We start from the raw sequence: 16,472 nt of genomic DNA, 5'->3' as shown, positions 1-16,472 counted from the left end.
AAGTATTTACACAAAGGATACAAAAATACAGATTCAAAGGGTTACATGCACCCCAATGTTTACAGGAGAATTATCAACAATAGCCAAACTATGGAAAGAGCCCAAATGTCCATCTACTGATGAATGGATAAAGATGTGGTATGTGCGTGTATGTAACACACACACACGCACAAACACACAGGGGATATTAAACAAAAAGAATGAAATCTTGGGCCTGGGTGGCTCAGTCAGTTAAGCGGCTAACTCTTGATTTCACCTCAGGTGAAATCTCACACATCAGGCTCCGCACTAGCACAGAGACTGGGATTCTCTCTCTCCTTCTCTCTCTGCCCCTCCCCCTCACACTCTCAAAATAAACCTTTTTTAAAAAAAGAAAAAGAATGAAATCTTGCCACTTACAATGACATGGAGGAGACAGAATGTATTACACTAAGCGAAATAAGTTGGAGAAAGACAAATACAATATGATTTCTCTCATATGTGGAATTTATTTATTTATTTATTTATTTATTTATTTATTTATTTATGTAGAGACAGAAAGCAGGAGCAGGGGCTGAGCAGAGGAAGAGGGAGAAACAGAGTCTTAAGCAGGTTCCATGCTCAGTGTGGAGTCCGACGCAGGACTCGATCTCATGACCCCATGACAATGAGATCATGACCTGAGCAGAAATCAAGAGTCAGCGCTTAACTGACTAAGCCATCCAGGTGCCCCACTCATATGTGGAATTAAGAAACAAAACAGATGAACACATAGGAAGGGGGGAAAAAGAGGAGAGAGGGAAACAAACCACAAAAGACTCAATGACAGAGAATCAACTGAGGGTTGATGGAGGGAGATGGGTAGGAGATGAGCTAGATGGGTGACGAGTGCTTATTGTGTTGAGCACTGGGCATTGTTTTTAAGTGATGAATCACTGAATTCTATTCCTGAAACCAATATTGCACTGTATGTTAACTAAAATTTAAATAAAAATTTAAAAAAATTAAAAGGAATACAAAAGTCATACAGCCACTTTGGAAAACATTTTGGTAGCTTCTTATAAAGTTAAACATACACTTTCTTTTTTTTTCTTTAATTTTTTTTTAATGTTTATTTTTGAGAGAGAACAGTGTCAGTGGGGATGCCCAGACAGAGAGGGAGACACAGTATTCAAAGCAGGCTCCAGGCTCTGAGCTGTCAGCACAGCCCAATGCAGGGCCCAAACCTATGAACTGTAAGATCATGACCTGAGCCGAAAGCAAATGCATAACCTACTGGGACACACAGATACCCTAAACATACACTTTCAGTGTGATCTAATACCCTCACTTCTAGGTATTAACCCAAGAGAAATGAAAACAAATACTCACGAAAAAATCTATTTGCAAACATTTACAGTGCCTTTACTTATAATTGCCAAAAACTAGAAAGAACCCCAAAGTCCTTCAACTGGTGAGTGGATGAATAACATGTGCTACATACAGTCAGCAATAAAATACACATTCGTCAGCAAAAAAAAAAAGACACTATGACTGATAAACACAACACTGATGAATTTCAAATACATTATGCTGTAGAATCAAAAGTCTACATACCATACAATTCCTTTCCTGTAATATTCTGGAAAAAGCAAAACTATGGAGACTAAAACCTTGTTAGTGACTACCAGGGCTGGGTGTGATTAGAAAGGTCCATTACAAAGGAAGATGGACTTTTGTAGGGTGATAGAAATGTTCAATGTCTTGATTATGGTAATGTCACACAACTGTAAGCATTTGTCAAATCCCACAGAACTGTACACTACTATGAATTATCCTTAATAAACCTGCTTTTAAAAAGAAAACTAGGGGTGCCTGGGTGGCTCAGTCAGTTAAGTGTCCAACTGCAGCACAGGTCATGATTTCATCGTTCATGAGTTCAAGCCCCACAGTGGGCTCTGTGCTGACAGCTCAGAGCCTGGAGCCTGCATCGAATTCTGTGTCCTCCTCCCTCTCTCTCTCTCTCTCTCTCTCTCTCTGCCCCTCCCCCACTCACGTTCTCTCTCTCTCTCTCTCTCTCTCTCCCTCTCCCCCCTCCCTCCCTCTCTCTCTCCCTCTCAAAAATAAACATAAAAAATTTTTTTAAAAAGAAAACTAATCTTGTAAACAAAAAGTTTAATAATCACTGACCTAGTTAATAAACCCTTCAATGAAAGGAAAAAAATAATTTCAACCAGTTTGAAAATACTTTTCCTAAAGCATCTTAACAACACTTACTAATGTAGTTAGTGTTTAATTATTTGGAATGAAAAGCAATAAACTCACTACATATCTACTTGAGATAAACTCAAATTAAACATGAAATCCAACCCTTTGAGACACAAGGAAAAAAATAACTTTTGAGTTTCATATGGTAAACAAATTTGTCCCTGAATGACCTATTTGGAAAAACAGCCAAAAAACACATAATACAGCAGAGGTTTGTGGTAAAGTAATAATAATAATAATAATAATAATAATAATAATAATAATAACAACCCTTCTAAATCCTTAAGTGTTTTTCTATGAACAATAACTTGATTCACTGATTACTTTTAATTTTTAATGAAAAACCAAGAGTCTTAGTTATTAGCATTGTTTTAAATTTAAGATTTTGGGGTATCCAAAGTGAATGATCATTATCAATTTTGAGAGTTAAAAGTACTATATTTTAAACCCACATATACCCTGAATACTTTCTCCTCACAGTTTGAGAAGCTACAGTCAGGGTAATGGTGGAAGAACACACATACAGAACATTCTGCCAACTCTGCAATGGAAATAACCCCCCTTGATTGTAGAAGTAACCCCCAAATTAAGAAAAGGTCTAGCCAGAATAATGAGGATCTGTCTTAATTGTACTGCAGAACTCCCCAGAGTAGCCCAAACTTACAGAGAAATCCAAAGGATAAAGGAGTTGGAAGAAGCAGTAACATCTGCTTAATAAAAAAATAAATTCAAACCAAGTTGCATTTTGTATGGAGAATAATGACTTTTTCTAATATAAATTGTGACCACTAAACCAACCTTGCAAGAAATTTTAAGGGGGACTCTTTGAGTGAAGAAAAAAACAAAACAAAACAGACCAAAAGCAATAAAGACTAGAAAGGACCAGAGAACATCATCAGAAACATCAACTCGATAGGAAACACATTGGCACTAAATTCATATCTTTCGGTACTCACTCTGAATGTAAATGGACTAAATGCTCCAATCAAAACACACAGGGGATTAGAATGGATAAGAAAACAAGACCCATCTATATGCTGCCTACCAGAGACTCATTTTAGACCTAAAGACACAGCAGATTGAAATAAGGGGATGGAGAACCATCTATCATGCCAATGGACGTCAAAAGAAAGCCAGAGTAGCTGTATTTATATCAGACAAACTAGATTTTAAAACAAAGACTATAACAAGAGATGAAGAAGGGCGTTCTATCATAATTAAGGGATCTACCAAGAAGATCTAACAACTGTAAATATTTATGCTTCCAATTTGAAAGCACCCAAATTTATAAATCAATTAATCACAAGCATAAAGAAACACACTGATAATAATACCATAATAGTAGGAGATTTTAACACCCCACTTTCAACAATGGAAACAATGGCTCTGAATGAGACCCTGGACCGGATGGACTTAACAGATATATTCAGAACATTTCATCCTAAAGCAGCAGAATACACATTCTTCTTGAGTGCACATGGAACATTCTCCAGAACAGATCACACACTGGGTCACAAATCAGCCCTCAACAAGTACAAAAAGATTGATATCATACCATGCATATTTTCAGGCCACAATGCCATGAAACTTGAAATCAATCACAAGAAAAAATGTGGAAAGACCACAAATAACTGGAGATTAAAGAACATTCTACTAAAGAATGAATGCACTAATCAAGAAATAAAGAGGAAATTAAAAAGTACATGGAAGCCAATGAAAATGAAAACATGTTCTGGGATGGAGCAAAGGTGGTCATAAGAAGGAAGTATGTAGCAATGCAGGCCTTCCTAAAGAGGGAAGAAATGTCTAAAATACACAACCTAACCTTACACCTAAATGCGCTGGAAACAGAACAGCAAGTAAAGCCCAAAATCAGCAGAAGAAGGGAAATAATAAAGATTAGGGCAGAAGTCAATGATATTGAAATTAAAAAAAACGACAACAACAACAGTAGAATAGATAAACAAAACCAGGAGCTTGCTAGTTCTTTGAAAGAATTAACAAAATTGATAAACCCCTACCCAGATTGATCAAAAAGGAAAAAGGAAAGGACCCAAATAAATAAAATCAGATGAGAGAGATCACAACCAACATCACAGAAATACAAACAATTATAAGAGACTATTACGACCAATTATATGCAAACAAATTGGGCAATCTGGAAGAAATGGACAAATTCCTAGAAACTAACTGAAAAGGAAAAAGTAGAAAATTTGAACAGACCCACAACCAGCAAAGAAATTGGATCAGTAATCAAAGATCTCCCAACAAACAAGAATCCAGGGATGGACGCCTTCCTAGAGGAATTCTACCAAACATTTAAAGAAGAGATGGGGTGCTTGGGTGGCTCAGTCAGTTAAGTGTCCAACTTCAGCTCAGGTCATGATCTCGCGGTTTGTGAGTTCGAGTCCCGTGTTGGCTCTGTGCTGACAGTTCGGAGCCTGGAGTCTGTTTTAGATTGTGTGTCTCGCTCTCTCTCTGCACCTCCTCCCTCCCTCCTTCCTTCCCTCATTCCCTCTCCTCCCTCCTCAAAAATAAATAAACATAAAAAAAATAAAGAAGAGTTAATACCTATTCCTTTGAAGATGTACCAAAAAATAGAAATGGAAAGAAAACTTCCAAACTCATTCTATGAGACTAGCATTACTTTGATTCCAAATGCGAACAAAACCACCACTAAAAAGGAGAACTATCGACCAATCTCACTGATGAGCACGGATGCAAAAATTCTGAAGAAGATACTAGCAAACCAAATCCAACAATACATTAAAAGAATTATGCACCACGATCAAGTGGGATTTATTCCTCTCCCTGAGATGCAGAGCTGGTTCAATATCTGCAAATCAATTAATGTGACACATCACATTAATAAAAGAAAGGATAAGAACCACATGATCCTCAATAGATATAGAAAAGGCATTTGACAAAATACAGCATCCTTTCTTGATAAAAACCCTCAAGAAAGTAGGGACAGAAGGAACATACCTCAAGATCATAAAGGCCATATATATGAAAGACCCACAGCTAACATGATCCTCAATGAGGAAAAACTGAGAGCCTTCCTCCGAAGGTCAGGAACACAACAGGGATGTCCACTGTCACCACTGTTTTTCAACAGTGTTGGAAGTCCTAGCCTCAGCGATCAAACAAAGAGAAATAAAACGCACCCAAATTGGCAAGGAAAAAGTCAAACTTTCATTCTTCACAGACAACATGATACTCTGTGGAAAACCCAAAAGATTCACCAAAAAACTGCTAGAAATGATACATGAATTCAGCAAAGCCGCAGAATATAATATCACCATACATTTCTTTACACCAATAATGAAGCAGCAGCAGGAGAAATCAAGGAATCGATTCCATTTACAACTGCACTGAAAACCATAAAATACCTAGGAATAAACCTAAGCAAAGATATAAAGGATCTGTACACTAGAAACTATAGAAAGCTTAAAAATGAAACTGAATAAAACACAAAGAAATGGAAAAGTATTTCATGCTTGTGGACTGGAAGAACAGATATTGTTAAAACACCAATATTACACATTCAATACAATCCCTATCAAAATAACACCAGCATTCTTCACAGAGCTAGAACAAACAACCCTAAAATTTGTGTGGAACCAGAAAGGACCCCGAATAGCCAAAGCAATCCTGAAAAAGAAAACCAAAGTGGGAGGCATCACAATTCTGGATTTCAAGCTATATTCCAAAGCTGTAATCATCAAGATAGTATTGTACTGGCACAAAAACAGACACATAGATCAATGGAACAGAAGAGAGAACCCAGAAATGGATCCATAAATGTATGGCCAACTAATCTTTGACAAAGCAGGAAAGAATATCCAATGCAATAAAGACAGTCTCTTCAAAAAAAGGTGTTGGAAAACTGGACAGCAACATACAGAAGAATGAACCTGGACCACTTTCTTACACCATACACAAAAATAAACTCAAAACGGATGAAAGACCTAAACATAAGACAGAAAACCGTTAAAATCCTAGAGCAGAAAACTGGCAACAACCTTTTTGACCTTGGCCGCGGCAACTTCTTACTTGATATGTCTCCGGAGGCAAGGGACACAAAAGCAAAAATGAACTACCAAGAGAAGGAAAAGGAAAGCCAGAGTGGAAAAGACATTTGCAATGCATATATCTGGCAAAAGACTCAGTTCAAAAATGAACTACTGGGACCTCATCAAGATAAAAAGCTTCTGCACAGTGAAAGAAACAATCAGCAAAACTAAACGGCAACTGACAGAATGAGAAAAGACATATACAAATGACATATCAGATAAAGGGTTAGTATCCAAAATCTCTAAAAAACTTATCAAACTCAACACCAAAAAAACAAATAATCCAGTGAAGAAATGGACAAAGACATGAATAGACACTTCTCCAAAGAAGACATCCAGATGGCCAACCGACACATGAAAAAATGCTCAACATTACTCATCATGAGGGAAATACAAATCAAAACCACAATGAGATGCCACCTCACACCTGTCCAAATGGCTAAATTAACAACTCAGGAAACAACAGATGTTGGCAAGGATGCAGAGAAAGAGGAACCCTTTTGCACTGCTGGTGCGAATGCAAACTGGGGCAGCCAACTCTGGAAAACAGTATGGAGATTACTCAAAAAATTAAAAATAGAATTACTCTATGACCAAGCATTTGCACTACTAGGTATTTATCCAAAGGATACAAAAATGCTGACTGGAAGTGGCATGTGCACCCCAATGTTTATGGCAGTACTATCGACAATAGCCAAATTATGGAAAGAGCCCAAATGTACAGTGACAACTGATGAATGGACAAAGATGCGGTATATATATATATATATATATATATATATATATATATATATATGATGCAATATTACTCAGCAATCAAAAAGAATGAAATCTTGCATTTACAATAACATGGATGAAACTAGGAGTGTATTATGCTAAGCGAAATCAGTCAGAGAAACACAAGTATCATAGGATTTCACTCATATGTAGAATTTAAGATACAGAACAGGTGGGCATAAGGGAAGGGAAGCAAAAATAATATAAAAACAGGGAGGGAGACAAACCATAAATGACTCTTAAAAAAATTTTTTTAATGTTTATTTATTTTTTGAGAGATAGAGACAGAGCATGAGTGGGTGAGGGGACAGAGAGAGAGGGAGTCACGATTCCGAAGCAGGCTCCAGGCTCTGAGCTGTCAGCACACAGCCCAATGCGGGGCTGGAACTCGTGAACCACGAGATCATGACCTGAGCCGAAGTTGGATGCTTAACCGACTGAGCCACCCAGGCGCCCCCATAAGTGACTCTTAAATACAGAGAACAAATAGTGTTGCCAACGAGGTGTTGGGTCAGGGGAAGGGCTAAAGGAATGAGGAGCAATAAGGAGGTTGGGATGGGCACTGGGTGTTATATGTAAGTGATGAATCACTAAATCCTATTCCTGAAATTATTGTTACACTAGATGTTAACTAACTTGGATTCAAATTTAAAAAAATAAATAAATGAAAGGCAACTGATGCAATGGGAAAAGATATTTGCAAATGAATATATTATATAAAGGGTTAGTATCCAAAATCTCCAAAAAACTTATCAAACTCAACACCCAAAAAACAAATAATCCACTGAAGAAATGGACAAAGACATGAATAGACACTTCTCCAAAGAAGACACCCAGTGGCCAACCAACACATGAAAAAATGCTCAACATTACTCATCATGAGGGAAATACAAATCAAAACCACAATGAGATATGACCTCACACCTGTCAGAATGGCTAACATTAGCAATTCAAGAAACAACACAATGTTGGTGAGGATGCAGAGAAAGGTGGAACACTTTTGCACTGCTGGTGGGAATGCAAATTGGTGCAGCCACACTCTGGAAAACAGTATGGAGGTTCCTCAAAAAATTAAAAATAGAACCACTCTATGACACAGCAATTGCACTACTAGGTTATTTACCCAAAGGATACAAAAATGATGATTCAAAGGGGCACATGCTCCCCAATGTTTATAGCAGCACTATTGACAACAGCCAAATTATGGAAAGAGCCCAAATGTCCATCAACTGACTAATGGATAAAGAAGATGTGGTTTATATACACAATGGAGTACTATGTGGCAATGAGAAAGAATGAAATATGGCCCTTTGTAGCAACGTGGATGGAATTGGAGAGTGTGATGCTAAGTGAAATAAGCCATACAGAGAAAGACAGATACCATATGTTTTCACTCTTATGTGGATCCTGAGAAATTTAACAGAAACCCATGGGGGAGGGGAAGGAGAAAAAAAAAAAGAGGTTAGAGTGGGAGACAGCCAAAGCATAAGAGACTCTTAAAAACTGAGAACAAACTGAGGTTTGACGGGGGGGGGTAAGTGATGGGCATTGAAGAAGGCATCTTTTGGGATGAGCACTGGGTGTTGTATGGAAACCAATTTGACAATAAATTCATATATTAAAAAAAAAAGATGTGGTATTTACATATACAATGATATATTACTTGACGATCAAAAATGAAATTTGCCATTTGCAACAACATGGATTGAACTAGAATGTATTATGCTAAGCAAAATAAGTCAGAGAAAGACAAATACAGTATTTCATCACTCATATGTGGAATTAAGAAATAAACCAGATGAACATAGGGGAAGGGACAGAAAAATAAGATGAAAAAGAGAGTGGGAGGTAAACCATAAGAGACTCTTAACTACAAAGAACAAACTGAGGGTTGCTGGAGGGGTGTTGGGTGGGGGGATGGACTAAATGGGTGATGGGCATCAAGGAGAGCACTGGGTGTTACATGTAAGTGTTGGATCATTAAATTCTACTCCTGAAACCATTATTGTTTGTTATGTTAAGTGGGATTTAAGTAAAAGTAAAAAAATAAAATAAATCAACCTGAAATTGAGTAGTCCTGGTATCATCTATGTGTGTACAGACACATATATTCTGCCTACCACACACAGACTGTTAATCTAATATTTTACAAAGATGACACTCCACTACAACAGAAAAAAAGATGGTCTTCTCAATAAATGGTCATGGAATAAGTAGATAGCCATAAGGAATTTAGGAATTCCTTACATTTAAGTTGACCCCAACCTCATACCAAACATAGCACTTCTACATTGTACTTGCATTGTAAATGCAGTCTGTATCTAAAGGTACAAGGAAAAGCTTTTAGAAGAAAACAAGAATATTTTCATGACCTTGGTGGTGCAAAAAGATTTCTTAAAGAAAAAAGTGCTAACCATACATTTTTAAATTGATTAAATAGAGCAAAATTAAAATTAACAACCTTTTTCATGAAAAGATACCAAGAGAGGGAAAAGGAAAGCCAGAGTGGAAAAGAAATTTGCAATACATATATCTGGCAAAAGACTCAGGCTAGAAACTTAACAGAAATCCATGGGGGAAGGGAAGGAAAAAAAAGGAAAAAAAAGAGGTTAGAGTGGGAGAGAGAGCCAAAGCATAAGAGACTCTTAAAAACTGAGAACAAACTGAGGGTTGATGGGGGGTGGGAGGGAGGGGAGGGTAGGTGATGGGCATTGAAGAGGGCATCTTTTGGGATGACCACTGGGTGTTGTATGGAAACTAATTTGACAATAAATTTCATATAATAAAAAAAAAATACTCAGGTTATTTAAAGAACTCCAAATTGATCAATAAGACATAGGAAGAGGACTCAATAGAAATACAGGCAAAAGACTTGAGCAACCATTTCACAAAAGAGTGTATCTAAATAATAAAGATTAAAAAAAGTGTTCGACAGCACTAGTCATCAAGGTAGTGCAAATGAAAAACCACAATTCAATATATCTTACCCATTAGAAGAACTGAAACTTAAAAAAGATACTACCAAGTGTTGATAAAGATATATTGCTAGCAATAAATTAGTATAACCACCAACTTTGAAAAACCCTGCTAGAGTTGATTACACACACATTATACTATCTAGCAACTCCAATCTTAGTTATATACCCAACAGAAACATACATTTACCAAAAGGCATGAACAAGAATATTCATAACTATTCCATCTGTAAATGTCCCCAAGGAGAAACCACACAAGAATCCAACTAAATTAGAATGGATATATAAATGATGAAATAGTCATATAATGGAAAACTATACATACAAATATAAAGTAAAACTATATGAGATGAGTAAACTACCACCACATAGAATAACATGGATAAATCTCACAAACATAATGCTAAACCAAAAAGATATTGTATACAAAGGTGAAAAGGAGGCAAAATTAATTTATGGTATTAAAACTCAAGATGGTAACCACTTTGCAGGCAGGCCAGTAGAGGCTAGAAATGGGCACAAAAAAGCACAGGAGGCTCTGTTAATGTTCTACTTCTTTTCCTTTTTTTTTAAATGTTTATTTTTTTTTTAACAGAGAGAGACAGCATGAGCAGCGTGAGGGGCCGAGAGAGAAGGTGACACAGAATCTGAAGCAGGCTCCAGGCTCTGAGCCATCAGCACAGAGCTCAACACGGGGCTCGAACTCACAAGCCGTGAGATCGTGACCTGAGCCAAAGTTGGACACTTAACTGACTGAGCCACCCAGGCGCCCCATTAAGGTTCCACTTCTTGATCTAGATACCGATTACAAAAATGTGTGCAGTATATGAAGATTCATCAAACTGCATTCTTATGGTTTGCATACTTTCATGTAATAATATTTACTTCAATAAAACACACCAAAAATATACCCACAATCACAGATTTGGAAGAGGTAGATTAGGGAAAGAGGAAAGAATATGAAGGAAAAATAATATATTCGGCTTCCCCAAATATATAGAATAGATTGTTCTCAATAAATTTGTCAAACCAAATAAAATATAAATTTGGTACTAACCATGAAACCAGGTAGTACTGGCTGAGTAAATTTTGTCTTAAAGGAATACAACAACTGTTTTGAGCTTGCATCATAGAAAGAAAGTTGACCTAAAAGAAAAAAAAAAGGGGGGGGGACTAATTTATTACACACATTTAATTAAATCTAACATATCATCATGGGTAAAGTAATAACTGAATACATATTTGGGACTCTTTTTGGTTACAAACTATAAGGACTGGACTTAGAAATTCCCACTTGAAAATCAGTAGTATACATGCTTAAGAAAAGGCCCAAATCTAGTTTTCTTTCCTGATTTTCAAGATCTCTATAGTGCTTCCATAATCTAATTCAACTATAGACTATTTTATCATTATTTAACAAATGGCTTCCTTAACTCAGTAAAAACCAAGGCTATTTCTTCATTTTTACTATACCTAGCCTCTCTACCCAACTCCCATCACCATTTAAGGCTTACTCTATTAAACCTTGTCTTCTAAATACTTTAAACAATACTCATTTTAGTCTCTGAAATCATAGTTATCACTGCTTCAGTTTTGCTAATTTTAAAAATACCATCCTGGTCTGTCTTTCAATGTTATCATGCAACTAAAATGATTGTTTTTTGACCACCTAACTGTACAACTTGATGGCCTCCTTACATCTGTTATCACTTCTTGAAATTCTTGTCCCATGACTTCTCTTGGTTTGTATCTAACTCTGACGATATCTTCTACCTCCTTTTCTCCTATTCTGAATGTAGATGTTTGCCCAGGCTCTCTTTTCTCTCTACAATGTTTCCTTAATGACTCAGCTGCCACCAAACAGAGAAGAGAAACTAGCATTTATGTCTACCATTAAAGCACTGGACTCTTTATATACATTACCTCAAAACATTAAGCAACCTATGAATGGTCACAAAGTTAGTAAACAACACAGCAGTAACATTTAATTGTTCTATGCAATCTTCAGTAGCCACTCTGTGATGGTGTATCTAGTATGTAGCTCCAGCTCTACATCTTTTCTGAGTTCTAGCCCTGAAATTTTCTCAATATTAGCCAGCTATGCCACATGATTGTCCTGCTGGCATCTCATCTTGACCCAGGACTATGTTCCCCATGCTGCTGATGACACGCCATCCTCTTGACCACAGTGGCTGGAATCTCAGTCATCTTCAACTCTTGTTTGTTCACTTTCCAATCCACATTTAGTTATTGAGTCCTATGAATTCTACTTTCATACCATCAAATCCATTCCTCTTGATTCCCCACTGCTCAGGCCCTTGTTACTAATAATCGCTCAACAAATACTTATTAAGGGCTTACAATGTAAAAAGCCCTTGCCAGGAATAAGGATACAATACTTAACAAGATAAACATGGCCCTGCCACACTGCTTAAAGACTGACTCCTGAAGAGTCTTAACAATATGTTTGCAATCTCTTCCACATTTAGCCACTTACTGTCCAATATTTCTAAAACTAGATTATCATATGACTACAGTTTCCTAAAATGCAGAGAAATCCCCTTCCCTCAAATAACAAAAAAGAGGAGCCTATTATTATTTTTCAAGGCTCTCGGAATCTGATCCCATCTTACATTACAACTCCTTCCTACCCTATGCTCTAGGCTAAACAACACACTTCTCACTACCACCTTTGAGGAACCGCACAAAGCACGAGAAAACGGAAGATAAGCAAAAGCTACCTTGAGAGTTGAAAAAGAAAAAAAAAATGTGTGCCAATAAATTTAACATGTATCCTGAGGAAATTATTTATCTGAGTCAAAGTGAGTAAGTAAAAAGAATGCAGCAAGACTAACGTGTTGTCACTAAAATTCAATCAAGCCAAAATTAACTTTTTCCTTTTGAGTAACTAGGTTGAAGGCTCAGTAAATTATCTGGAAACATGTTACTTAAAATGGTAAAATAGAGTTTTATCTGTTTACAGTGTCAATTTAAAGAGAAGTACCTAGGGAATTACTTTTGTTCCCTAGTTCAATAGGGTCATCTTTAAAATTTTTATAAATATTTTGATGACAGTAGAGAAGATACTTATCAAATACCTAATTCAAAAAGTTCAAGCAAATTTTGCAAAAGATAAATATCAAGTTACTTTTTAGATGATTTTAACAGAAGTGTTCAAAAAGCTTGGTCAAATCTATTAAGATGAAACCATTAGAGACTCTTAACTATAGAGAACACATTTAGGGTTGACGGAGGGAGGTGGGCGGGAGAAGGGCTAAATGGGTGACGGACATTCAGGAGGGCACTTGCTGGGATGAGCACTAGGTATCACTAAATTCTACTCCCAAAACCAACAGTACACTACATGTTAACTACTATTTAAATAAAAATTTGAAACAACAACAACAAAAGAAACTTAAGGACAAATGTAATATTCTTGAGTTTAAACAACAAAAACAACCCTAAACTGCCTAATATATGAAAAAAAAAAAAAAAGTTTAATAGAACTCCATGAAAAAAGATCTAGTGGACTGGGTGGCTACAAGCTCAATATACACCAACAATGATAATAAGTCATAGTACTAGAAACTGTGCTGCCAAATCACATGTCCTATGATGGTCCTCAGTTTCATGTTCTACTTTGAGAACGCTTCTTTAAGAAATAATGTTGACATAGTGTACAACCACATACTTTAATTTTGGAAAAATTAAACTGTAAGAGGAACAGCCAGTGATACAGAAAATGTATAGTCTGGAAAACCAGCACAAGAAGCAATGTTAGGTTTTAAGCAAATAAGGATTATCATGTAAATGTGAATTAGGGAACATAATTCTGTGTTTCTTCAGATGACAAAATTTAAGGATAGCAGTCTCAAAAGGTATCAGGAAACAAAACAAGTCAATTTAAGAAAAACTCTGCATTACCAAGTGCTCTCCAACAATGAAGTAAGCTACCTTCTACAACAATAAACTTCACATTAAAAAGTTCTTCAAGCACAGGAGTGACAACTACCTGCAGAGATAACTGTAGTAAGGATTTTACACTGTGTAGATTTGGGTAATTTCTAAGTCCACTCCAACTTGAAAAATCTGACTCCACCACTCTTTACAGGTAATAAAATCAGGTCAGGAAGGGATAAAAATGGACAGAAAATTTTTAATGCTTAACACTAAAATTAACAAAATCATTCTTTCAGACCTATTAAGCATATTATACACGAGTGCTTTTGTAAAGCTTCAGGCAAACATCACGCACCCTCCCAGTCAATTCCAGAGCTGAAGTTATGTTTGTGATCAAATCCTAGTAGGTCAAAACACCCTTACCACAATATTAAAAAATTCTGTGTAGATGATTACCAATGAAAAGTACTGAAATGTAAGCAACTATGACAAAACGACTTATGAGAAAATCAGTAAACTTACCCCCATCAAAATCACAAAATACACCTATTCTCTCAGGAACAGTAACATCCAAGGCTTTGACTTTATTATTATGCTTTGCTGCAAATGTGTTTTGCAGCCAGTTGTTGACATGGATACACCAACTAGTGTTTGTCTTTCCTAATTGGTCAAATTTCCCCAAAGTCTTGTATGCTACTCCCACACTGTAGGATTTACAATCCTTCTGGGCCTTGACCTCCCAATAATGTTGTCCACTTTCAATAGCAGTGTCTCCTACAAAAGATCAGAAAGGTAAATTTGACTCTAAGATCTTCCTTATACGTCACATAGATTTTTACCTCTCATCCCACAAAATGGCACAAAAAATCTGATTCAGGAAAATAACCATATTAACACACAGACACTATAAGCAGAGTATCTGTTATAACTTTACTTGTATATTTACTATTATTTTTTCTGATATATAAAAAGCTTTAGAACTTTTCTTCCTATCTCCTCAAAAGATATGCATACACGTAGAGCACTATATAAAATGAAATAAAGTTTTAAACAAATAAATAATTAGACAATTTGAAACCCGCTAAAAGTAATTAGGCTTCAGGAGGGAGAAACCTTGGCAAATATTCATTAGAAACAGGCCACTCCAGCTCTAAGTGGGCAGAAAGCCCAGCGGTGTGACTGTGATGCCTTTAACCTGACATGATGAAGACTATGTTTATCATACCCAGCACTGTGTATGATTCCCCAGTAAAACGATCTCTGCTGCCTCTTCCTGCTGGTGGCCTGGAGCCTATGGATGTCCGTTTGGGGGACGGCGTGCCACTTCTATACAAACAGGAAGAAAAGAGAAACAAATACTCTATGCTGTAGATGCCTCACAGACTAAAACTACAAGTCATGAAAGGCAACTTTGAAAAGTTTTAATTACGTTGCACAAATAGCACCATTTAATTTCATCTGAATTATTATCAAACAGAGTTGTCAATTAAAAACACTGAAATGTAAGAAGTCATCAACACAAAGCAGGCTGAACACTAACATCATGCAGACTGAACAAAGCTTATACAAAGAACACACAGTTGAAATAAGAAACAATGCCAAAATGAGACAAGTTAAAAAGGAAAACAAAAGAACTGAAGGGAAAAAAGAATTCAAAAAAGATAATGGATTATAGAGCTTACATTTCTTGCAGTTAAATTTAAATTTTAAAATGGCAGAAATAGTCTTATTATGATAAAAACTATCCTTTTCATAACCAGTAAGTATTTTTGTTCTGAATCTTTTCTTCGTAAAAAAGAGAAATAGTCAATGCCCAAATCCATGCATAGGATAATATCAAATATTATAAAGCATTTCTCCTACAAGATTCAACCTGATCTCCCCTTATGTCGAATTATATGATAGGATAAACGGGACAGTACTAGGCCTTTCACTAAATCTCAAAAACTCAAAATAAATCAAGACCCAAAGATGTTTAAAAATAATATTTCAATTATATTGAATCCCTGTATTTAAAAAACAGTAAAAAATTGTAACTTACCAGTAGTAAAGAAATAAAGGGAAAAGCATGGAGAAAAGACAAACAGGCATAACTATTAAGAGTGGCAGTTTACATTTCAGAGAAAAGTTAAATAAGGGGAACTCTTCCATTGCAGCATTCTAGACTTCCAACGCAAAGTCCATTTTTGCAAGTACAACAGCTATTACTGTCTGATGTCAAACACGATCCCCTCCCACCTCACCCCTTTAAGACACCTTTGGAGCTCTACTGTGTAAATTAAGGCTCTTTGTTTACCTACCCTCTAGATTGTTTTACTAGCTTCTGAAATGATCTCTTTGCCACCTAATTCATCTTATTCACTGTTACCACATAAACCTAAGTTTGATACTGCTACCTTAAAATCTTCAAGCACTTCCTTACTGCCTACAAACAACTTTGCTTTGGATTTAAGGCACTTCTTGATTTGGTCCTAGTCTGCTTTTCTAGCCTTCTCACCCTAAAGAGCACTATTCAGCT

At 36.3% G+C, this 16,472-nt stretch overlaps 1 protein-coding gene across 6 annotated transcripts in view; it reads right to left on the bottom strand.

The window, feature by feature from the left end:
- The window catches only part of FSD1L (fibronectin type III and SPRY domain containing 1 like), a 75,651-nt gene that overhangs the window by 5,067 nt on the left and 54,112 nt on the right, over positions 1-16,472 (bottom strand). For 4 of the 6 annotated variants that reach the window (XM_019454288.2, XM_019454289.2, XM_019454291.2 and 1 more), the window contains 3 exons: positions 15,180-15,280; positions 14,477-14,728; positions 11,112-11,200 (listed from right to left, as the gene is read on the bottom strand). In XM_019454288.2, coding sequence (XP_019309833.2) covers positions 11,112-11,200; positions 14,477-14,728; positions 15,180-15,280 — 442 coding nt within the window. The remainder of the gene's footprint in view (positions 1-11,111; positions 11,201-14,476; positions 14,729-15,179; positions 15,281-16,472) is intronic. The other 2 variants (XM_053908150.1, XM_053908151.1) reach the window with 1 other exon arrangement.

Source organism: Panthera pardus, unplaced genomic scaffold (assembly GCF_024362965.1).
Source record: "Panthera pardus isolate Hobbes unplaced genomic scaffold, ASM2436296v1 HiC_scaffold_20, whole genome shotgun sequence".
In the NCBI taxonomy this organism is placed as follows: Eukaryota; Metazoa; Chordata; class Mammalia; order Carnivora; family Felidae; genus Panthera; species Panthera pardus.
This window is presented reverse-complemented; position numbering and strand designations above follow the sequence as displayed.